Consider the following 23,732-nt stretch of genomic DNA (forward strand, 5'->3'; position numbering starts at 1 on the left):
GTGGTCCCCATGCAAACGTGAAGTTTTTAAAGTCATCAGAGAAGATTGCTGACATCCTTTCCATAGTGAGAGCTCGCCAAAGGCGGTCATGCCGTTGCGTAGTTGCTGGGGCATCCTTCTTTTTCCACACTGCTGCTGCTACGGCCATCTTTGCGGCACCTAAACAAAGCCACATAATGGCTTTGTCACTACGTGACTGTCTACGGAGGGTGTCATTTCTCAGGCCTAGGAGGACAAACTTTAGTGTATTTGGTACTGAATAGCTCAGTATGTCTTTAATGTGTGCTAGTATTTCGTTCCAAAATGGCCTATTGTGTGGGCAGTCTCACCAGATGTGTATACAGTCCCCTAGAAGACCACATTCTATCCAGCGTAAATCGGAGCTGGTGGGGAAGATTTTCTTCATTTTAGTGGGATATAGGTACCAATCTAAAAGAAGTTTATAGTCAGATTCCTTCAGGGACAAGGAATGGTTATATTTTGCAAAATCCCTCCATAAAATGTGCCAATGTTTATTGGGGATGGTAGTCCCCAAAATGTGTAAAGGAAAGAGATAGTCCCCTTGGAGGTGCCTGCTTGACAGACAAATTGTTCTATAGGTGTTAGGTCTCTCATAGCTGCCAGCTGAACCTCAGGTTGCAATGCCCAGTGCCTAAGGTGTGTGTAATGGTATTGTTCAATTTGGGCTACATTCATGTTTCTCTGGCAGTGTTCAAAAATCAAGTTGGTCAGCCTTATAATAGAGAGATCAGTCTGAGAGTGCAAGGCCTCCTGCATCCTTAGGGAGTCATAGAACCTTAAATGGCAGGCAGGCTCTACTATTCTGCCAGATGAAGCATATGATCAGGGTGGGCAACGATGGGAAGAAGTCTCTCTCTAATTCTATTTACAGACTCTAGAATAAATAGACCACTCTAGGGAGCACTGACATTTTAACTGCATGTATCCTCCCTAGGCAAGACAGGTATATTTTGGCCCACTTTCTCAAGTCCGTTTTTGACTGTGATAGGATGGGAGAGAAATTTGCACAGTAGAGATTGGTAACTTTGGGTGTTATTTTAATGCCCAGGTAATTTGCAGATTTGGCCCAAATGAAGGGTGTTGTAGATGCCAGGGCTTTAATTTCCGCTGCAGGTAATGTTAAGTTAAGCATATAGAATTTGGCCATATTAACTCTGAGTCCCGTCACTTTCTGGAAACGGCTCAGTTTGTCCTGAAGTGCCACCAAAAAAGGGCCCGGGTTTGTAAGCGTTAGAAGCACATTATCTGCAACTAGGGAAACCTTATGTTTCACTGAACTAAAGAAAATCCCATGGATGTCAGCCGTAGCTCTGATTTGGCCGCAAGGGGTTCAGTGTGGAGTGCGAAAAGTAGCAGGGATGAGGGGCATGATGTGTCCCTCTTTCTAGCTGGAAAACATCAGAAACTACCCCATTCACCAGGACCTTAGCTTTTGGTGTTGCATAGCTCACTTGAACCTTTGCTATAAATTGATCACAGAATCAGTAGTGCTTAAGAGTGTGGAATAAAAAGGGACAGTCTACCTGGACGAACGTCTTCTCTGCGTCTAAACTTAGTAAGATTGCAGGTATCTTTTCTTATTTGCTTTCTCCATGAGGTGGATCACTCGTCTCAAGTTGTTTTGCGTTTGTTGCCCCTTGATAGAACCCGATTAGTCTGGGTGAATCCAGTCTGGCATCAGGTCGCCCAATCTGTTAGCCAAGATTCTGGAGTAAAGCTTGGCATCCAAGTTTAAGAGAGCTATGGGTCTGTAGGAGCCGCATGAGTGGGGATCCTTCCCTGGTTTCGGAATAACAGTGAGGAGTGCTTTGCTCATAGACCCTCACTGTAACTGCTATATTATTAAGTAGGGGTGTTAATTGTGGGATGAGGTTCGAGCTGAAGGCTTTATAAAACTGGGCTGTGAGGCAGTCTGGTCCCAGTGACTTGTGAAGTTTACGGTTCACTATCACTAATCTTATCTCATCTTCACTGATGGGTTCCCCTAACATTTCATTTTGTGAAGGGTTTACTTGTGAAAGTTGTACCATGTCAAGGTAGGTTGAGGGAAGGTTTAGGTTTGTATGTTGAGCTGTGTATCACTCCTTGTGGAATTAATCACATATGTGAGCCTTCTCCTTTTCTAAGTAGCCAGATCGTTAGATGGCCACCTGATATCTCCTATGTATTCTTTTTCCCTTTTTACTCTAAGCTGTTTTGCCAGATATGCCCCTACTTTATTATCCTGTTCATAGGATGTGCGTTGTAGGTGGAGTACAGTAAGTTCTGCCTTATTGGTGTAAATTGCAATGAGTTTGCCCTGTTGGGCCTTGATCTGGTGCTGTAGCTGTCAGGTTTGGTGCTTCTAGTGCACCTGTTCAATCGCCTGTAGTTCAGTTTCCAGAGTTAGGCACACTTTGCCCTTTGTTTGTTATGTGCTGCGGTTAGTGAGATGCATTTTCCCCTTAGAGTTGCCTTGAACCCATCCCACGTATTCAGGGGTGACGTGTCTGTAGGTGCATTAAGTTGAAAGTATTCTCTAATGGCCTTCCGTAGAGCATCTCAAGAGAGGAGATCCCGGGTAAGGGAGTTCAGGAAGAACAACCTTCAAGATCAGGAGACGAGGTATCAGGAGGTGCAGGAGGAAATCCTCCTAACAAACTTTACTCCCATTAGTCTGGATGAAGTGGTAAAATCATTGAATTCAACGAAATCAGGTTCCCCGTTGGATCCCACTCCCCCCCCAGATCTTAGCTATGGGACTACCAGTCTTAGGCCCATTAATCACCAAACTTATTAACACCTCATTAGTCTCTGGTATGGTACCAGAATCATGGAAACAGGCTATTGTTAAGCCTCTTCTAAAAAAATCCAATTTAGATTCCAGGCTACTGACTAATTATAGACCAATCTCACTGCTGCCTCTAATGGCTAAACTTGCGGAGAAGCAGGTACACCTTCAGTTGTCTATGCTTTTGGAAGAAGGAAAACTCCTACATCCCACTCAGATGGGTTTCAGGCCTAAGCATGGGACAGAAACCGCACTGATTGCCATTACAGAGGAAGCAAAAAAGAAGATGGATAAAGGAATTGAAACCGCGATCATCCTGTTGGACTTGAGCGCGGCATTCGATACAGTTGATCTAAATATCCTCATAGCTAGATTGCGGGGATGTGGAATCGCTGGCCTCGCACTAGAATGGATCCGCTCATTTGTACATGGTAGATCCTTTCAGGTGCTGGATAGATCTTACATTTCTAAGCGTACCTTCAGTACCTGTGGTGTCCCTCAGGGGTCGGCCTTGAGTCCGCTACTTTTTAATATCTACATGCGGCCTCTAGCAGGGATCGTGGAACCATTTGGACTAAATCTGGTTTCGTATGCTGACGATACACAATTGGTCGTCTCCTTCTCTAAAGCTCACCCAGATATGGGTACGGCACTAGGGCCCTGCCTGAAAGCAGTTGCTACCTGGATGTCGGGAAGCAAACTGAAGCTTAACGACGAGAAAACTGAGGTGTTGTTCTTTGGGAGAAATATGCCCCTAGTTAATTCCAGCCTACTTGACGGAGCCCCCACTCTGCCTCCTCCTAAAAGCCTTATTAAAAGCTTTGGCGTTTGGCTGGACACTCTACTATCAATGGTTCAACATGCCAACAGAGTAGCAGGAACTTCATTTGCCCTGCTTAGGACTCTGAGGAAGGTTCTAACGTTACTACCGTTTCTGGCCAGAAGACTGGTTATTCAGGCGCTGATAGGTTCTCGGATTGATTATGGCAATGCCCTGTTTATAGGATCACCTAAATATGTGATCCAAAGATTACAAAGGGTACAAAATGCTGCTGCACGTTTGCTTCTAAACATTCCAAAGCAACACTCTATACGAGCAGGAATCATGTCCTTACACTGGCTCCCGGTAGAGGAGAGGATCCAGTTCAAGGCCCTATGCCATATTCATAGAGCCATTTTCGATAAGGGTCCTGAAATGCTTGAAACACTGGCACAGGTCTATATTCCAGCTAGGCCACTCAGATCCTCATCAGCTAACTTGATCATAGTACCGTCGGTGAAGAAAGCAAGATGGGGAGGAAGATCACTGGCATATCGAGGTGCTTTGCTCTGGAATAACCTGCCTATCAATATAAGATCTAATTCTCAAGAGACTTCCTTTAGGAAAGACCTGAAGACTTGGCTATTTAAAATGTAAACTCTTTTACGAACATAAATGGCTCACTTCCGCTATGGCAACATAAGCGCTACGAGGCCTTCAGGCAGTTAGGCGCTATATAAACAATTATAACATAACATAACATATTGTGGTGGTGGGTCCCCCAATCCAACATAGTGCATACCGGGGCGTGATCAGAAAATGTGATTGGGTAAATCATAGAGGCCTGCAGGTCTTGAACTTTGGATTGGCTGATGAAGATGTAATCTAACCTAGAATAGGAGCAGTGACTGAGAGAAAAAGGTGTAATCACAGGAAGTTGGATGAAATATCCTCCAAGCATCTACCAGCCCCAGATTTTGTATTGCCTGTTTGAGGACCCTAGAGAAATTCCCTGTAGTTGATTTTTGGGGATGTGTGCTGTCAATAGTAGCATGCCAGGTGAGGTTGAAGTCTCCCATCACTATGATCTCTTCCTCAGCAAACCCTCCCAACTCTGATAAGAAGGCATGCAGAAACTGGTCTTGGCCAGTGTTGGGCGTAGAAAGAAACAACGGTGGTAAGACGCTCATGAGGACTGCCTTTGACCATTATGATCCTCCCCTTTTTAACAGTTTTATGACCAGTGGGTTGGAACTTCAGGGATGACTGGAACACAAGCGCCACACCATTGTCTGTTGTAGGAGATGATGACTGAAATAACTGTAGGTAGGCTTTATGTTTCAGTCTAAGGGCTTCATCTAATTTGAGATGTGTTTCTTGCAATGCCACTGCATCGTGGCATTGGTCAAGTAAGTACTTCTATAGTTTGTGGTGCTTAGCAGTGGAGTTCAGCCCCTTAGTGCTTCAAATGAGTGTCACCACTACCATGATCCACAATTAGAGCCTGGAAGGCATATGTCTGATCCTCGATATGCGTATAATGTCTTACCCCTCTCAATCTGTTTAGTTTGGCTAGACCTCTTATCTCCCCTGTGTTGTTAAGAAGAGTGGCTAGCATTTTCTCTAGCTCCCTATGGTGGTTAGAGGAAGATAGTGGATGAAAACCCAGACTCCTCTGGTAGTGAATGTAAATAAAGAAAATGTCAGGATAACAGGTCCTGAAAATAGAGAATAGACTATGTGTAACTGCATTAAACATGGTGAAAGGCCTATTGCCACTAATACATCTTTTCAAGTAGCTTGTGTAATTAGGGCAGTGGTATATAGTAGCTTGATAACAAAAACATAAAATCATTGTTGAACCCAGAAGAGTTATTAAGCATGAATATGATTGGCGCTTCTGCTTTCAGGGTCTCTCCAGAACTCTCCACCTCACGCACCATTGCTTCTTCATCAGTGGTGGATGCGGAATGGCGTTCTATTGATATTGGTGCACCATGAGTATCAGGGTTCCACGACCCCACTCCCTAACCTCAATTCCCCTCAACAGGGATCAGTTTTTTTTTATAATGGGGCAATGTAGGGAGAGCCAAGGGTCAGGGAGCGGCAGGTTGTCTCTCGAGAAGTGCCTGGTGATCCATCGACTGTCTGAGCACTCCGGGCTGAAATGTCCAAGAGTTCCATAGCATCCTTAAGATTTGTGATGTGGCAGGGTTTATTCTGCAGTTCAAAGGTCAGGCCAAATAGGTATGTCTAGCGGTATCCAATTCGGTCTTTCCTTGGTTTATCTGTTACTAATCTAAATTCTCGATGTCAGTTCAGTGTGGAGGGACTATATCCTGACACAATGCATATTTCGCGCCCTGGAAGAAAATTGAGTCCACCCCTCTAGTGGGTCTGAGAATGGCTTCTTTTATTTTGAGTGAGTGGAGTTTCACACGGACATCTCAGGGGTGTTTTCTGTCTCCTGATGAGCAGAAACCGACTCGGTGAACTCTGTCCAACTTTATTTTTTATGTATTGTCACCCAAGAGTTCGGCAAATAACCCCACAACGAAGGCTTCTAGATCAGGGCCCTCTGCGACCTCCACCAGGACACGTATACTTATGTTGTTGCAACGTGACCTGTTCTCTAGGTCTTCCTGCTTCAGAATCTAGGCCTGCAGTTGTGTCTTTAGTGAATGCTTTTGGTCTACCAGTTGGGGGGTTTAGGTGTCCAACTCTGCCAAGTTTGGTTCCAGATCTAGTACCCAGGTGCCAACCAAATCCTCATCTTGTTGCAGAGTTGCTAACTTAACATTTAGATCTGATCTCAGGGTGTCAAGTGAGGTTGAAGTCTCCCATCGGCTTTCAGTTCTTCTCCGAGTTGTTTTTTGAAGTCCCTTAGTGAAGACAGTAGCTCATCTTTGGTAAGCAACATGGTGGTGTCCTCTAGTGTTTCAGGCGTGAGTGTTTTTGCCTTAGCAGGGGTGAAGTAGCTGGATACCCTGTTTGACTGTTGTTTTGTAGGTGGCATAAGGCCAGTGGTTCCAAATGTAGAGGAAAGAATGGTCTCTCTGTCTCTCCATCTCCGTCTTGACAGTATGGTAACTGCTGCTGATTCACGAGGTATGGTGGTGCAGTTGGTGAGGTCGAGAGGTTTCATGGATCTCAAATGACATAGTGTCAAGGGTGCTGTGGATCCACCCTAGAAAGTCGAGTAAAACGTTTCCCACCAACAGGGTACACAATATACTTGTCAAATTTCTAATTAATGGCTTCTGGTCCCTACTGTGGAGTTATTGGGTAACCTTATGGCTTTTGCAGGATCCAGCTGCTTTCAATTGTTAATTGGGGCTATTCCATCCTTGTTCCCCTTTCAGTGAGCGACAGCTGGTGGTTTAGAGTTTGGTTATACCTAAACCGGTATTCCGGTCTTAGGAGACTCTTATGTGGCTGTTTATGGCTCTTTATTTAGTTAATCAGTCGTTTACTAGTTGTGGCTGGTGTATGCCTTGGTGCCTTAGTCTACAGCTGGCAGTCTGAGAAGGCAGTAACAAAGGGGGCAGAGGCTGTGTTTACTCAGTTGCTGGTTCAGGAGAACCAAGAGCTCCCATGTCAGTCATCTTAAAGTCAGACAGGAGCAAAGGTAATTACTGTGAATAGTTGTGGTCCCTCATACTCCCAGATTTTCTGTCTCTGAATGTTGTACTCGCACCCTCCCATACATCAGACATTGATGCTTCTCACCATAAGTTCTTCTCTCTGGCGGGGAGTTTCAGAGAGTTTCTCTCCTCCACCATCTTAAGGTCAGGCATTCATTGTGGGTGGATCGTCGTGGCCTGGAAGCCCCAACCTGCTGTAGCTTCTTGGTCCTAATGGAGGTCTGTGGGAGCACCAATCTGCCCTAAGCCCCCCCCCCCCATGTGCTTTTGCCGCTGTAGTTCTTCAGCTGTGAGAAGTGGCTAGCCCAGAGCAGTGCTTGCCGTCTGCGAAGGCCCATTTATGGGCAGGGTCCTCTCTTTGGCACATGCACCCACGCTCACCAGTTGTCTTCTCAGTCGAGGGAGGCCATTACCTCCGTCATCACCAGGGTGATCATCTCATGTGTGTCCTCTGGTCTTCTGGGGGGCGGAGGATTTCAAGTCACCACCTGGACTCCAGGCCTGTTATACTTACGAGCATAGTGGTATTTACCCTATCTGTCTCAATCTGCTTGTTTCGATGCTCAAACCTCTGTCTCGGTATGGGGAGAGTATCTCTCAAGGTATTTGCATTCATTAAAGCAGAAAAGGGGTTAATATTCTGGGTATTTCCCTAATTTTGATGTCCTGTGTAGCGGAGCCTTAACAAATTGCGTCTGTTCTTGGCAGGCCACGCCCCCCATTCATGATTCTTAAGCTTTTATACTGTAACCAATACATGCTTCAAACTTTTTTAAACCCTGAAGCATCTCTTAGACTCATAACTCCCCACATGAGGATCCATACACTACAGTCAAGTCCAGGGTTCGGTTTATCTTAATAGTTGCCAAACAATCCTGTTTAGTTTTCAAGGCTAATCCTTCCTGGCATGAGGCTATGACTTACTCTCAAGGCAGAACTGGGTGATCCATTGTTTGCTCCGAGATGAGTGTGTGGTCCAGGGCTAGGTTAATACTCTTTTACATAAACCTCAACCCATGCTTCTTTCTGTGCTTAAGTTGTTAAAAATGTAAGTGCAGCGGCCCAAAGGTTTTCTTAAGAGCCTGCAGTCGGCGGAGAAATGAAATGAACGTTTGGAATGAAGCATCTCATGCTTTCACTTAATCCTTCGGGTGAAATGAGATGAGCATTAGTGATGCTATAAATATCAGCCAAATCCCCATCTAGCTTTTGGTTTGGCCAAAATGTCTGCCAACCTTCTAAATTGTTTTGCACATCGCAATGTGGTCAGGTCAGAAGCTGCTTTTGCAACATCCTACCATTCCTAGTTAGGCTTCATCTGTGGGTGCGTCTAGCCTTAGAACATTTTGAATACACTGCACTAAGGTCGTGGTAAACCTCTTTCAAGAAAGACTATTGAAGAAAAACCTCCACTGATGGGATGGTTTTTCAGTAATGGTATTTTTAATAGTTTCTGTTCTCCACTGTCCCTTTCTCACATAAGTACCATTCTGCCAGAAATATCAATACTTAGGATTACTCTCACATGTCACTAGTCCTTTTCAGATACTTTACAGATCTAACCACTATGTGGAAAAATGAGTCTGCCCAACCGGCAGAGAACTGCATTTGAGAAGTCCCTACTCTTGGAATAAAGAGTGAGTCTCCTCTACATTACTTATCCGCAGACACTGGCTGCGATGGTCAAGCTGTTGCTAACACCCACATGTGCTACGTTTGTTATTTCTCAAATAAATTTCCTTTGAACGTTCACCAATATTCCTTCGGGACAGAGGTTAGAAGTGACCTGATACTCAAATTCATATTCTTTGATCCACTCTGCTTTACACTACGTGGGGCCCATGACTGGGCACTACTGGATTGCAATCTGGGGTAGAAAATGCAGATATTATAATAACTAAAAACTCCAGCTGATAGAGCCTGTAGACTACCACAGGCATCACTTAGCAAATTAAAAGGGAAAGTCAGTCTGTTTTCAGCTACTGCAAGCATGAGTCGATAATGTGACCAACTGGAATGTCAGGCCTAAGGCCATGTTGTTATCACAATTCTTCTTTACTTTGCTTTCTCATGTAGGATTTAAATGGGACTGCCATTAGCCAGAGTCCTGGAGCTAGGACCAATGGCAGTAGCGGAATCACTAGCTACCAGTGTTATCCACTCCACCTTCTACTGCGGAAACAGAAGCACGAGTTGCCGGAAGATGTTGACCCTTCTAAGAAAGAGGTGAGGTTGACTTTCAGCACGAATGTCCTATAGGCATTGCAGTTGCTAGCCAGGCTCGGCCCTCCCGACCCATATCTTACGAGGTCATGAAGGTAATAAAAGGAAAGTTTTAAGAGGCTGGTTTCCTTTCTGTAGTTTCCACTCCGTGCCCTTCTGCTAACCCTCACTGCCAAGTAAAAACCTGTTTGCTGACGAAGGATGAAATGAGGCTTCACGCCTGCAGTATCAGCTGTGACAAAGGATGCATGCTGGCTGCTACACTTTGTTTTTGGTGCATCAGTGTTCATTTCAGTATCCTAGGAGGGGTGATTATTTATTCTGCATATGCAGAGAATCCTGGTACTCTTCTGAGTCTGTCCATCCATTTTCGGAAAAAGCATTTGGGGACAGATTTACAAGAAAGTGGCGCATCAGTATTGATGCGCCACTTTTCTTGCGTCACCCTTGCCCCACCTAACAACACTATGTGTGCGCCGTATTTCTAATACGTCGCACCATGGCAGTCATTAGAGCCATAGCATAATTTTTTTTTACGCTATTGTGGCCCTTTGCTACACTAGCGTCGAAAAGTGCAAGGAGGTCCATTGATTTCAATGGGTGTGTCATTTTAACGCCTGTGTTGAACAGGAGTTAAAAATGACGCCAAAAATGGTGCAGTGAAATCTTGCAGATTTTACTGCACCATTTTTGCAGGTCTCATAACACCGGAATGCCTCCCTTGCATACGTTATGCCTGATGCAGGCATAATGTGGCACAAGGGTTTGCAGAGTGGCACAATGCACTTTGGAAAAATGGCGCAGCGGAAATTGCTTCCTTGAGCCACATTAGTGTTTAAAAAAAAACACTAATGTGGCACAAGGAGACGCTAGGGCCTTGTAAATCTGGCTCTTGATATCTATGCCAGTCACTAAACTGGAGCTGATGTGCAAGGCTTGGATATGCTTTGTTGACACAAATTCTCCTCATAAGATTTACAGCCAGACAAAGAAAAAAGGAGGAAAAAATAACAAATCCAAAAAACAGTTGATAGGTGTCGAACACGAAATTCAGCCATTTGCATGTGTTTGAGATATCAAAATCCTAAAGCATAGGAGGGGACAGATGGTGAAGAACAAGGTGTAAACGGTCAAATGGATGAGGATCATAAGGGTACACCAAATGACCACCAAGGGGACAAATAATGTAACAAGGAAGTGGGAGAGGGGATCAAGAGAAATTATGTCTGCTTTTATGGTAGGGTTAGTCCTGAAGGGAGAACATGCAGTTTCTCTGCCACTGCAGGTTTGAACTGTTCAGCATTCAAATTAGTCCTGCATGGATCCTTTCAAGAACAATTGATGAATGCGTTGGTTAATTCTGAGTGGTGACATTTTTGCTTAACTTCCATAGCATTACCTTTCGGAGGAAGACTTTATCACTGCGTTTGGAATCACAAGAGGAGAGTTTTCGGCGCTCCCTGTCTGGAAACAGCTGAATCTGAAGAAAGAAAAAGGACTTTTTTGAATTGCCCCTGTATCCAGAAATGGCTCGAACAGCCACGACGGTGCCAAGCCTAAATATAGCTGCACGCTTGCTGGATCAAATGTACCAACTTACTTTACACGTATACAAATCATAGCCGCAGCCAGATGTGACATATATAAATTCTCAGTCAGGTGTGACATATATAAATTCTATTTTATGTCTGATAATGATAATTTTCCAGGATATAGGAAATATTTTCCTTTTTTGCACCCAAGTCATTATAAAGGAAATCACTGTAAATATAAGAAAGGCGTTTTACGTCCTGAAACGCTGAGCATTTACACATTTTTTTTTTTTTGCTAAAGTAGGTGTTTCCTGCCAATCAAATATCTAACAGCATGTTCTAATGAACATAAGGGAGCATTTGTATTAAATATTGTGAACCTATTTGTAAACTTATCTGAGCATTTAACGATAGGTTCAAAAGTAGTGCTAGTTTATTCCTTGGGAAGTTATGGAGACCCTGAGGACCTCAATAGATATTTTAAATGGTCTAAGAGGACACGTCCATTATTCTAGTAGATATCCTTTGCCAAAATACAATTTCTAAAGCCTTCTTTGTCCTCCCGCATGCCTCATCTAGTGCTGCTTCATTGGGTGTCAACCAAACTACAATTTAAGGGTATTTTCCCAGTTGGTCTCTAGGTGCATTTTGGAAGCAATTTAGGGATCATTTTAATTTGAAGTAGGCAGCTCCTTGTTGGGCTTCTACGGTAGAGGCACCCAATATACACCCCTCATGGACTGGAGGAGAAACAGAATTTGGGCTCAAAATCTCAAAGTTACTGCTGATCTGGCATTATGATGTGCTCAGGTGCAAAGTGTAATTAATAATTTTACTGCCAACTTCCATAACAAAGGCTGGAACAGGGCAGATTTATGTTGATGAGCTATGCTGAACCAATATCATGAACAGAAAACAAGCAAATGTAATTACTTTGACCAAGCTTTTATTTTTGAAAGGTTATGCAAAATTCACATTAGCCTGGTCAGAGTTGCTGGTTGGGATTTAGAGTTTAAGGTTACAGTAGTAAGTCAAGATATGCCATTTGACACGGCTCAGCTTCCCATCATCCTAATCATCATGATTTAATGAGTGCTTGAAAGTGGCTTGCACGTTCTGAGCTAAGTGTCTCTCCATAATTGGCTTGCTAGGCCTTTACGTTTCCTGCTGTCTCGTCTCCACTCCCACCCACACCGCCACTACATTTGTTACTTACTATCTACAATTTCTAGGCTCTCAATACTTGACTTCCTTCTTAAAAGAGGCATCTCTACAGAGTAGTCTCAGTTAGTTTGCCAACGTCTGGTCTAGTTTTCTTACAGCAAAAGAAAAGCTTTTATTGCTATCCTGTTGAGTAAATTGTATTGTAGTATCTTATATGTTTCCTAAACCTGGCAAATCGCTCAAATTTGCAAGGGAACCGGGGTGGCTTTCCAGAGTGCATGGTTGATACAGTTGTGGGTGTATTCTGTCATATGTTGAATGTAACGGGTGATGTATGTAGGTTTCGCAGTTGTGCCTCAAATATGGTTTTGCGAATGTTACTGCACTCAAGTATGAGGTGGTGCAGTGTGAGAATAGTGCAGCTGTGCACATCTGCTGTTTTGTTTTGGGTCATGTGTATCATGCAATTAGGGGGGCAGAAACGATTGGATTGCTTTTGGAATTCTCGCTGACCATCAATTCTTGTTGTTGCCAGAATTTAGTTCCAGGGTTCAGCTGTCTCAACAGGAAAGGAACTTCTACCAGTTTTCAACCTTTTAATGGGAAGGTTGGTCAAATAAAATGACTAAACTAGAGCATAGTAGATTTGTCTGGTAATTGGTGTGAAATCTGTGGTGAAGCAAGACATTGTATCAGCCTCATAAAAATAAGGAGAAGTTGTCAGCTGATAAACTTGGCCATTGATGGCATTTCTTCAGTTTTGCATTCCTCGATCTGAGAGACATACTCATTCAAAAGTGCCACCAGTAGCCAATGTGAGGATATGAGGGATGGTGTGATCAGAGTCTGAACGAGTAAACTAAGCTGTCTATCAGCTGCATTCTGAATTGCCTGTAACTTGTGAAGTAGGAAGAGAGAAACACTAAGGTATAGCCTAGTCTGTTGTCATAAATCAAAATGGAATAGTAGTAATCAGATGGCTGCTTAAACTTTTCACCCCAGTACAATATTTGTTTCCATACATCCAGATTCCAGTGGCATAGATACATAGCCAGCTCCAGGTCCCAGATTTCTGTGTTTATAACTGAGATACATTTTGGCACTGGTAATCAAGGCACCAGGGACCTGATTTAGAGTTTGGCAAATGGGTACTCCTTTGCAAATGTGATGGCTATTGTGTCTGCCCTAATACAAGTGCTTTGTAGTCTAATGCACATGTAAGAAGGCAGAAGGGCTATCTGTCACATTTGTGACTGAGTACGTGTCCACCAAACTCTAAATCAAGCCCCAGGCCTGGATATTATCCATTAAACCTGCTGATTAGGAATAACATTCTCTTTTCTGGGACAACTTAGTCCCTCACAGAAACCACCCAGACTCTCTGAAATGATAGCAGTGTCCCCAATATGCCAGTTGTTTATCTGGAGTGTTTAACAATCACCATTGAAGGAACAATCATTCTTTAATTTATCATGACCAATATTAAATCAACTTTGCTTTAGTGTAGAAGGACGAGGAGATTTTCGGTCCAGTATACAGTCTCCTCTGCCTTAATATAACTTAAATTAGAGTATATTGTTCCATTATATCTATTCAAGTAACCTATGAGAGATCTGGTAGTGGTAGATCTTCTAGAAGCAAATGCCCTCACCCACCAAAAGGTGGCATGCTTCATCATCGGATCTGATCCTTGTTGGGTAGGCTCTGCAATGCACAATAGGCCTGCACTTTGCCAGAGATCTTTTTAGGATTGCCTTGAGTTTGCTGTGAAAGATGATGTGACCCAGTCGCTAAGTGAGAAGATCTGAGAAAGTGAACTAAAATTGGTTATGGATCTTACAAGGTTTTAGTTTTAGTAGACACCCAGATCTATGTCAAGTTCAAAACAACACAAGAAACTTACGGAAATGATGATCCTGGTTTCTACGTAAAAGTGCTGGATTGTGGTATATTGAGTTCTATGGGATCAAGTGTATTTACACTGATGCTGGTTTTCGGTTGACATGTTTCATGTCTTAATGTGTCAAAAATGTTCAAATGGCATTTATTCAGGACCGTTTACTACATGTACTTAATCTTCCAAAAACAGATGATGACTACTGTGTGTATGTGTATCCCCACCCCCATGGAAATTGTGTCGTTCCAGCCATATAGGTAGTCAACTTACACTATGTGTAGCTTCATTATAGGAGTGACTGGATTTAAAAAGAAGAACCAGAAGATAGACATTAGCAGTAACAAAACATCACATCACATAAATCTTGACTTTCAAAAAGAAACATTTGCAGAACTATGATCAGTGGAAAACTGCAGGGCAATCCACGGAACATTCATTTTCATGCATAGAGTGTGTTCAAAATGGTGGTAAGAGAAAATATTTCAGGCAGATATCCACATGCAAATAGAAACATGAAAGTATGTTTCTCATCCTCCTATATTTGGCCCTTGGACTTCAAGGACGTGACTCGTTCCGAGACTCTAAAGCATGTTAAATATGATGGAAAAGAAATTAAGGAAAATACTGCCACACAGCAGTAGAAGAGAAAGTATTAAGAGAGCACTGCGCTACTTACTCGTGCAGAGCATGCCAAGTGGTTGAATAATCTACCCCCGTACTCGATTCCGGAAGTGGAATCTGTATGGTGGGCTTGGTTTTTAAAAAGGCAGATGCTTGGCTGCTTTGGCTGCTGGAGGGGAGTTCCGGAAGTATATATCTTTCATGCCGTTCATGAGAGGCTAACGAGGGTGTGTCAAAACATTTTGAGTAGCCTTTTTCAGGACCCTCGTTACTCAGAGGGCTGGCCTTACTTGTAACCACTCCCTCAGCCACTCCTAGGTCTCTAAAAAGTAACCTGAATAGAAATAACGGGTCAGTATACTCCAGTTTATGTAATATTGAATCAACCTCATTGCATAGCTGCCAAGTTTCCCAGGTCCATGCGTGATGTGCTGCTCCAATCCAGTTTTTTTCACAGATTTTGTGTCAGAGTTGTGCCAAAAAAGTGACGTAACCCCAACGCAAAATCTAGGTTTCAACGTATTCATTTAGGCCCATATTTATGGGTTTTGTGGCGCAGGGCAGCTCAGCAAGCCACCTTGTTGACCTGTGTCACAGGGAAAGGGCAGGAAAGCACCATATTTTTCCAATACAGTGCATTACTGTTGGTCCCCCTTGCGCTGGCACCCTTTTGGCAGCTTAGCGCCAATGTAGGCACCCTTGCACCACTGTGCAAGGGTGCCTGTGTTGTATGCAGGATTTTTTTTTTACCTCTTTCTATGTGTGTGGCAGAATTCAGAAATTCAATAAATTGTGGATTGGCAAACTAAGGTACCAGGGGTCTCTCCTGGGGAAGTGTAATTTTTTGGTGTACTCCCAGGTTTACTATGTTCAGTAAATATGGAAATGCGTCAAAATCCATGAGAGATGTGTGCGAACACCTACACAACACCCATGGAGCACCTCCTGTTTGCAGATTAAGGCAACGCAGCTAGTTGCGCTGCCTTGATTTACTCCATATTTTTTAAGCCATTAAAAGCCAGGCAAAGTGGCTTTGCATGGCTCCAAAATATGACTTAGTGGTTTGCGCCACACATATACCATATTGTGTGCTGCAAGCATGGCACAAACCACTTATAAATATGCCTCTTATTTTTTTTAACTCTGCCACAAAGAAATTGCCAACTTTGTGTGCCCAGCAAATCTCAGGGAATAATAATAATGTAAGATAACTCTGGAGGTTCATTCATTTGCTGGAGATCTGTGTTTTGTCTAGTCCCAGTTTTGAATCATAGAAGGTTAATATGTCTCCTGCAGTGCACTTCATGTGACACACAGACAACAGATTTTTATTTTATGTAGATGGGTAAAGTGGGTTACTGCTTTTAACACAGGGATATTTTTGTCACTTACAGTTCAAAAATTGTAATCCTTCTAATATAGCACAGTGAGCTATGAAGGACTTGTGATTCCAACACCTTGTAATCCTCGCTGTCTTATGTTACACATCCTGTTTGTTCATTTACACACACATGATTTATTGTCAATGTATAATGTGTACATGTGATGTAAAGCGCTCTGACACCCTGGATTGGGATGAGTAGCACTATAAAAAAAATAAAACAAGATATGCATATTTAAATTATTTGTTTTAATACTGTGACAAAAACATCTGACATTCCTACAGTGCATGCATATCTCTTTTATACAGGGCTTGAAAAAGTCAATAGCATGCCTCTCTTACGTACCTCTGAAGTGATAAGCTGTGTGTCTTTGTTTCCCCTCCATTGCATTGAGATGTGAGGCTCCAGAAAGATCCCTGCCAAGACACTCAATCAAAATGAAGCCTGATGGCCCTTTAACTTCAGTGTTAGTTTTGGGCTCAGCTGGAATTTAAAATAACAAAGCCCTGTTGCCTGCATTATGCTGCTTGAAATGAAAGCAGACGTGTGGGTGCTGCTGCATGTGTCTCGCATTTGAGAGTTACACCAGGACGAGCTCAGCATATTTATGTGGAGCCCAACTTCTTGGCAGGGGAAACGGCGTCCACCATGTGAAAAGAGTGGGTACAAGCTGTCTACCTGTGTGTACTCTTGACTTGTGCACTGCTGTTGTACGTTCAGAAAAACTTTTTCCTTCTACAATTATGAAAACCATAAAGCACACTAATATTGTTTGGGGCATCTTCACATTCATGTCAAATGAATAAATAAATGCTGATTCAGTCAAATTCAGATCTGATTAGTTCTTTTATTAACAGAGCAAGACTATTATGCTTCTCTTGCATCCTGTCTAAGCATGCAACGCCCATTGGGCTGAAAGGGCTGACTGGGCTGGAGATGAGGGCCTTCAGGCCTGGCAGTTCCAAAAGTGTTGCTTTTGTCCTTCACAGGCCTCCGTTTGTGTGTTTTATTCTGTGAAGGCTACTGCTCCCTCTGTAAGACTAATCATTTCAGCTGAAAGTTAACCTCTTTGCTGCTAGGCCTTTTCCTCCCATGTGCTAAGCCTTTTTTGGCTATTTGGGGTAGTTTATGGTTAGGCCACCATAACTTTTTGTCCACATAAGGGATCCACACCAAATTTGTGTCCTTTTTTCCCAACATCCTTGGGATTACAAAGGTAGTCAGGGTTTGTTTATTTCCCTGGAGGGGACCGAGAAATTAGCCAAAATACAGCTAAATTTAGTTTTTTAGGGGGGAAAAATGGGGAAAGAGTGCTGCAGAACAAAGCATCTGTTATTTTCCCTGCAAATGGCATCAACAAAGGGTTTGCGGTGCTAATCACCATCTTCCGAGCTTTCAGGAACAGGCAGACTGTAATCAGAAAACCAAATTTGCCAACCAGTTTTGGCATTTTACTGAGGCATAGCCCATTTTTCCTATTTTTCTGCTTTCACCTTCCTTCCAGTTAGTGGTAGAAATGGGAGGGAAACCAATAGTGGACCCCAGAGAACTGTACATTTCTGAAAAGTAGACAAAATTATGAATTCGGCAAGTAGTTGTTTGTGTACATCCCTCAAGGTTTTTCTATAGATAGTAACAGATAAAATAAAAAACGATTGAAATTTAGTTAAAAAAACAGCCATTTGTGTATACGTTTTCATCTGTAATTTTTTTCTAACTATTGCAAATTTTCGAAAGTAATATACAGTTGCATCTGCTGGCCCCTTCTGGTTGCAGCAATATATAGGGCTTGTAGGTTTACCAGGAACCCAAGGTACACAGAGCCAATAACTGAGCTGAACCTTGCAATGGTTTTTCATTGTGTACTGGGTATACAGCTATTCATTTGGTAAAATATAAAGAGTGAAAAATAGGTATCAAGGAAACCTATGGATTTCCAAAATGGGCATAAGATATGGAGTTTACACATCTCTAAATTTGTGGGCACCCATTCTTCAATGTGAATTAGAGGGCATGTCTCAAAATGACTTATATCTTGCATGCTGTCTTACATTTGGAAGGCGCAAATACAGAAAAAGACAATTGGTAATAACACTTGTTCTACCATTCTGTGTTCCTCCAAGTCTCCCTATGAAATTGGTACCTCACTTGTGTGGGCAGGCCTAGTGCCTCCGAAAGGAAACATCCCAAAACACAACTTGGACACATCACATTTTTCCACTGAAAACTGACCCATTTTTTTCAATGTGCCTTGCTGTTACCCGGAATCCCTAGCAAACCTCAAAATTTGTCTAAAAAACACATTTTCCTCACATTTCTGTGGTGGAAAGTTCTGGAATTTGAGGGGAGCCGCAAACTTCCTTCCTCCCAGTTTTCCCAAAAGTCTCCAGATAGAAATGGCACCTCACTTGTGTGGGTAGGCTGAGTGCCAGCGACAGGAAACAACCCAAAACGTAATGTGGACACATCACATTTCTGCACTGAAAAAGGACCCTTTTTTGCAATCCGCCTAGCTGTGGATTTCGGGCCCTCGCTCAGCCGGCAGCCAGGAAAACCTAGCAAACCTGTACATTTTTTAAAACTAATCACCTAGAGAAATCCAGAATGGGGGTGACTTTGTGTCTCTCACCAGGTTCTGTCACCCATAATCTCTTGTAAACCTCAATATTTGTCTAAGCAAACACAATTTCCTCACATTTCGGTGATGGAAAGTTCTGGAGTCTGAGGGAAGCCACAAACTTCCTTCCACCCAGCATTCCCCCAAGCCTCCTGATAAAAATGGTACCTCACTTGTGTGGGTAGGCTAGTGCCTGCGACAGGAGGCAGCCCAATGTGCAATGTGGTCACATCATTGCCACTGAAAACTGACCCTTTTTTGCAATGTGCATAGTTGTGTATTTTGGGCCCTAACTCAGACGAGACAACATAGGAAAACCTAGCAAACCTATACATTTTTTTAAAACTCTCCACCTGGGAAAATCCAGGATGGGGTGACTGCTGTGGCTAACACCAGGTTCTGTTACCAAGTATCCCTTGCAAACCTCAAAATGTGTCTGAAAAAAGACACATTTTCCTCACATTTCTGTGATGAAAAGTTATGGAATCTGAAGGGAGCCACAAACCTTCGTCCACCCAGCATACAAATGGTACCTCACTTGTGTGGGTAGGCCTAGTGCCTGCAACAAGAAACAGCCCAAAATGCAACATGGACACATCACATTATTCCACTGAAAAATGACCCTTTTTTGCAATATGCCTAGCTGTAGGTTTTAGGCTCTAGCTCAGCCGGCACCTAGAGAAAACCTGTATATTTTTTTAAACTAAACACCTAGAGGAATTCAGGATGGAGTGACCTGTGTGCTCTCACCAGGTTCTGTTGCCAAGAATCCCTTGCAAACCTCAAAATGTGTCTAAAAACAAATTTTTCTCACATATTTGACATGGAAAGCTCTGGCATGTGAGGTGAGCCAAATACTTCCTTCCACGCATCATTCCTTTATATCTCCTGGTACCTCATTTGTACTTGTATGCCTAGTGCCCTCAACATGAAACGACCCAAAACGCAACATGGACAAATCACATTTCTCCAATGAAAACGGGTCCTTTTTTTGCCCTTGCCCTAGCTGTGGATTTTGGGCCCTTACTCAGCCAGCACATACAGAAACCTAGCAAACCTGTACATTTGTGAAAACAAGACACCAAGATGAATCCAGGATGGGGTGACTTGTGTGGCTCTCACGAGTTTGTTACCCAGAATACCCTGCGAACCTCAAACTTTGTCTAAAAAACAAATTTTCCTCACATTTCTGTGATGGAAAGTTCTGGAATCTGCGGGAATCTAAAACTTTCCTACCACTCAGCATTCCCCTTGGTCTCCCAATAAGAATGATACCTCACATGTATGGGTGGGCTTAATGCCTGCAACAGGGAAGGACCAAAACTTACAGAGTTTGAGGGAGAATAAAGTAGGCCCAAAAGGGCATTTTTTATATGATTTAGGCTGACTGTGGTTTGGGCACCCACACCATTGAGGTATCATTTTTATTGGAAGACTGAGGAAAGACTGGGTGGTAGGACATTTGTGGTTTATTTCAGTTTCTGGAAGAATATGGCACAGAATTGCAAAGAATGTGATTTTAGTCACATTTTAAGATTTGCAGGGCATTGCGGGTAACAAAACTTGCTGGGATTCACAAGAGACACACCACCTGTACTCACCTGGGTGTCTGGTTTTCAAACATATCTAGAGTTGGTAGATTTTCCCTAGACAAGAAGTGAGCACGCTTTCAAGTCTCTTACTTCTGTGATGTCCCAAAAACTCAAATTAGGGAAAAAATGTCCTTACGTTTTGCTAAAAAGATCTTTCACCCACCAACCTAGTTGGAGGCATGCTTCATCTTTAGGGTCCCACCCGGGACACCTAGCATGTCAGGGGTGTGCTTCAACGCCTGATTATAGCAAAGCGATCTGCTTTTTTGTGAGTTGAATTCCCAACTGAGAGGAGAAGTGCAGTAAAATTGTCTTGATGTGACCTACCAATATGGCGTGTTTTTAATTGTGGCAACTTTGGACACAGGTTAAAAAAAGTGATTTTCATAACATGAATGTTTGGAACATCACAGAAGTAATAGACCTGGTAGCGTGCTCGCTTCTTGTGGTTGTTGACAGTAATATGGGAAGGTGAACGAACTATCTCTTCTCACTCTCATTATTCTTACCCTTTAGATTTTCCCTAGATACAATTTACACCTTGGCAGAGAAAGACAGATAAGACAAATATTACTTCACAACCATCTATTCCTCAAGCACACACACATACTGGCTGGGTTTGGCACAAGGGTGAGTGAAGGTTCAGAACGTACAATTTTACTAACAAGAAATTACACAAAAATGAAATGCACTGTTGAGAATTGAAAGTTAAAACAGTTTAACCAATGACCCGCAGCCTGTGAGCTGTAAAGCCGTGACAAGGCACCAACCGCTTTACAGGCCATTCACACATCTTTCATACATGATACACAAGATCATTCACACCGCCAGACGCAGGCCCAGCACATTACAACACTCACGTCAACGGACAATGTAGAGGCAATGTACACGCTGGCAAAAGACAGAAAAGACAAATAATACTTCACAACCATCTATTCCTCAAGTACACATACATTCTGGTTGGATTTGACACGAGGGTGAGTGAAGGTTCCGAATGTCAAATTTTATTAACAAGAAATTTCACAAAAATGAAATGCACTGTTAATAACTGAAAGTTTATAAAAACTGAACCAGTGCCTCATAGCTCGTGAGCTGTAAAGCTGCAACAAGGCACCAACCGCTTTATAGGCCATTCACACACCTTTTATACGTGACACCACAAGATCATTCACACCGCCAGTCGCAGGCCCATCACATTACAACACTCACATCAACAAATAGCGCCATTCAAGGGCCCATCACATTCATACGCCCACATGCCTGACACAGAAATCACACCAGCTGGCGGAGTTTGTGGACTGGTGTTTGGCTAGCAGTGTGTGTAGTGACCAGCAGCAAGCCACTACTCACAAACCGCCAGACAACTGCCAGCTCACACACACTGCCAGCCAAGCGCCAGCTCACGCACACCACCTGTCATGATCCGCCCCTCTCTTACCGCCTCTATCAGCTGAAAGCGGGATACGACTTCAGATCTTGCATGTTCTGGTCTGGCCAAGATAGGGGTGTCCCCTTCCGGCAGCCACGGTGCTGCTGACAAGATGGATGCCACGGCAGTCCATGCCCTCCAGAAGGAGCCCCAGAGGAAAAACCACAAGGGAAAAAACCTCCAGGTAGGAGCTCCAACAAACCAAAGAAGGCATAGCAGAATCCAGAACGTCAAAGACTGGAACAACAGGAAGTTGCAGAAAAAATCAAGCAGAAACAAATCCACAGGAGCAACACGCAGGAGCGAGAACCACCATCATTCAGGAGTGTTGCAACACAAGGAAGAAAGAAACTCAAGCCCCTTAAATACCGATAGACAAGAAGTGAAAAAACAGGAAAAAGGAAAATCGCCATATTAGATTTTGAAAGTGCCAGGAAAACTAGGCAGGACGCCAACTTGGAAAGGGACTAATAAAAAGGAAAGAACAGTGCATGCTGGGAAGGACATAGCATTCTGGGACAAAGAAAGTATGGCCCAATGCCCAGAGGATAAACAGCCTAGGAGCCAAGAATCAGGTAAGTATTATATATGCGTCGCAGGGGCCACCCGCAACGCAAGAGCAGAGCATGCAGTAACCACGGTGAGATCCCCTACCCGACCTTGCCGTCGAGAATGGAAAGGATGCTGCGAGCAGACACTCAGTCCACGGCAGACCCGATGGGCCGGAAAACGGACTGCAGGCCTCACCCCAGGATGGGAATGGAGCCCTGCCGGTCAATAACCCGCCCGTGGCGTAGCACCACCAGCCAAGCACCAGTTTACGCATACAGCCAGCCAAGCGCCAGTCCATGAACACCGCCGGCCAAGCACCAGTTCATGAACACCTTCAGCCAAGAGCCAGTCTACACACACCACCCTCCCTTTTTTTGGCAAAAAAGAAAAGTCAAACCAATTGGAAGTACATACAAAACTAGAACTGCACTCTAATGTCAACTGTGAAATCTGAAAAAATAAAATAAAACAATACAAATCAGTCAGTTTACTTTTACGCTCAAAGTTGATCCCAAAAACTCTGTTGTGTGAAGTACAATTTAAAAAATGCGGGCCCCAACTTTAGAAGGACAATCGGGGCAATACATACGACTCTCCTTCCGCACACCTCTGCATACAGACTCTACATCTTCTACTGGGAAAGTCTTTTTTGGGAGAGGGAGAAATGTGATCAGGAAAGTGGCGCTCTTTCAATCTAGCCACATCCTCCACCACTCCAGCTCTATGAACACTTGCCTGTTCCACTACATCAAGGCTGCCTTTCACAGACTGCTGAAACTGAACAAACGTCATCTTTGACTCTGAAGAACAATCCTTGAATACAACAAAAGGATTAAAGGTTGCTAAATGGAATAAATGGACAGCCAACTTCTTTTACCAAATGTAAGCCTTACGAATAGCAGTGTAAGGTTCCAATCTCTGATCTACTCTATCTACTGACCCATGTACTTATTGGAGTCTAAACTGCACACACATTTGCACACTTCAGTAACGTGACCCCAAACAGGTAACAGGTGAAGTACTTTCATCATGGATGGTAGTCAGCATGTAGACATCTCTCCTGTCTGCAAATTTCCCAGGAAATAGTTCAACACTACACAAGGCTCTTCACTGTCCCAGCTCGTTTTTATTTTTTTTTTTTTTATTTATTTTTTACAAACAAGCTCTTTTGGGTAACCTTTATGGTTAGAGCAGATTGTGCAACAAACAACAGTGTCCACTTTGACAAATTACCTGAACAACTGCACATCAGTGTAGAAGTTATCTACGTGTAAATGGTGACCCTTGTTTAAAAGTCCTCTACCAAGTTCCCACACAATTATCTCTCTAACTACGAAAGTGGACAGACAACCAGGGGAGTCAATACTGGAATTCCTACCAGTGTACACCCTGAAATTATAGGCATATCTTGTCCTACTCTCAGATAGTATATACATCTGAATCCCATAACGTGCCCTCTTGCTAAGAATGTACTGCCTAAAAACCAAACCACTCTTAAACAGGACCAAAGACTCATCTACATCTGCTT

General features: G+C 43.3%; 1 protein-coding gene across 1 annotated transcript in view; it reads left to right on the forward strand.

Moving 5' to 3' along the window:
• Window positions 1-16,845, forward strand: part of AVIL (advillin) — a 186,220-nt gene extending 169,375 nt beyond the window's left edge. Inside the window, exons 19-20 of the mRNA XM_069230920.1 lie at window positions 9,272-9,421; window positions 10,812-16,845. Of these exons, the coding sequence (XP_069087021.1) occupies window positions 9,272-9,421; window positions 10,812-10,925 (264 nt within the window). The 3' untranslated portion in view covers window positions 10,926-16,845. The remainder of the gene's footprint in view (window positions 1-9,271; window positions 9,422-10,811) is intronic.
• Window positions 16,846-23,732: the final 6,887 nt, after the last annotated feature.

Source organism: Pleurodeles waltl, chromosome 4_2 (assembly GCF_031143425.1).
Source record: "Pleurodeles waltl isolate 20211129_DDA chromosome 4_2, aPleWal1.hap1.20221129, whole genome shotgun sequence".
Lineage (NCBI taxonomy): Eukaryota > Metazoa > Chordata > Amphibia > Caudata > Salamandridae > Pleurodeles > Pleurodeles waltl.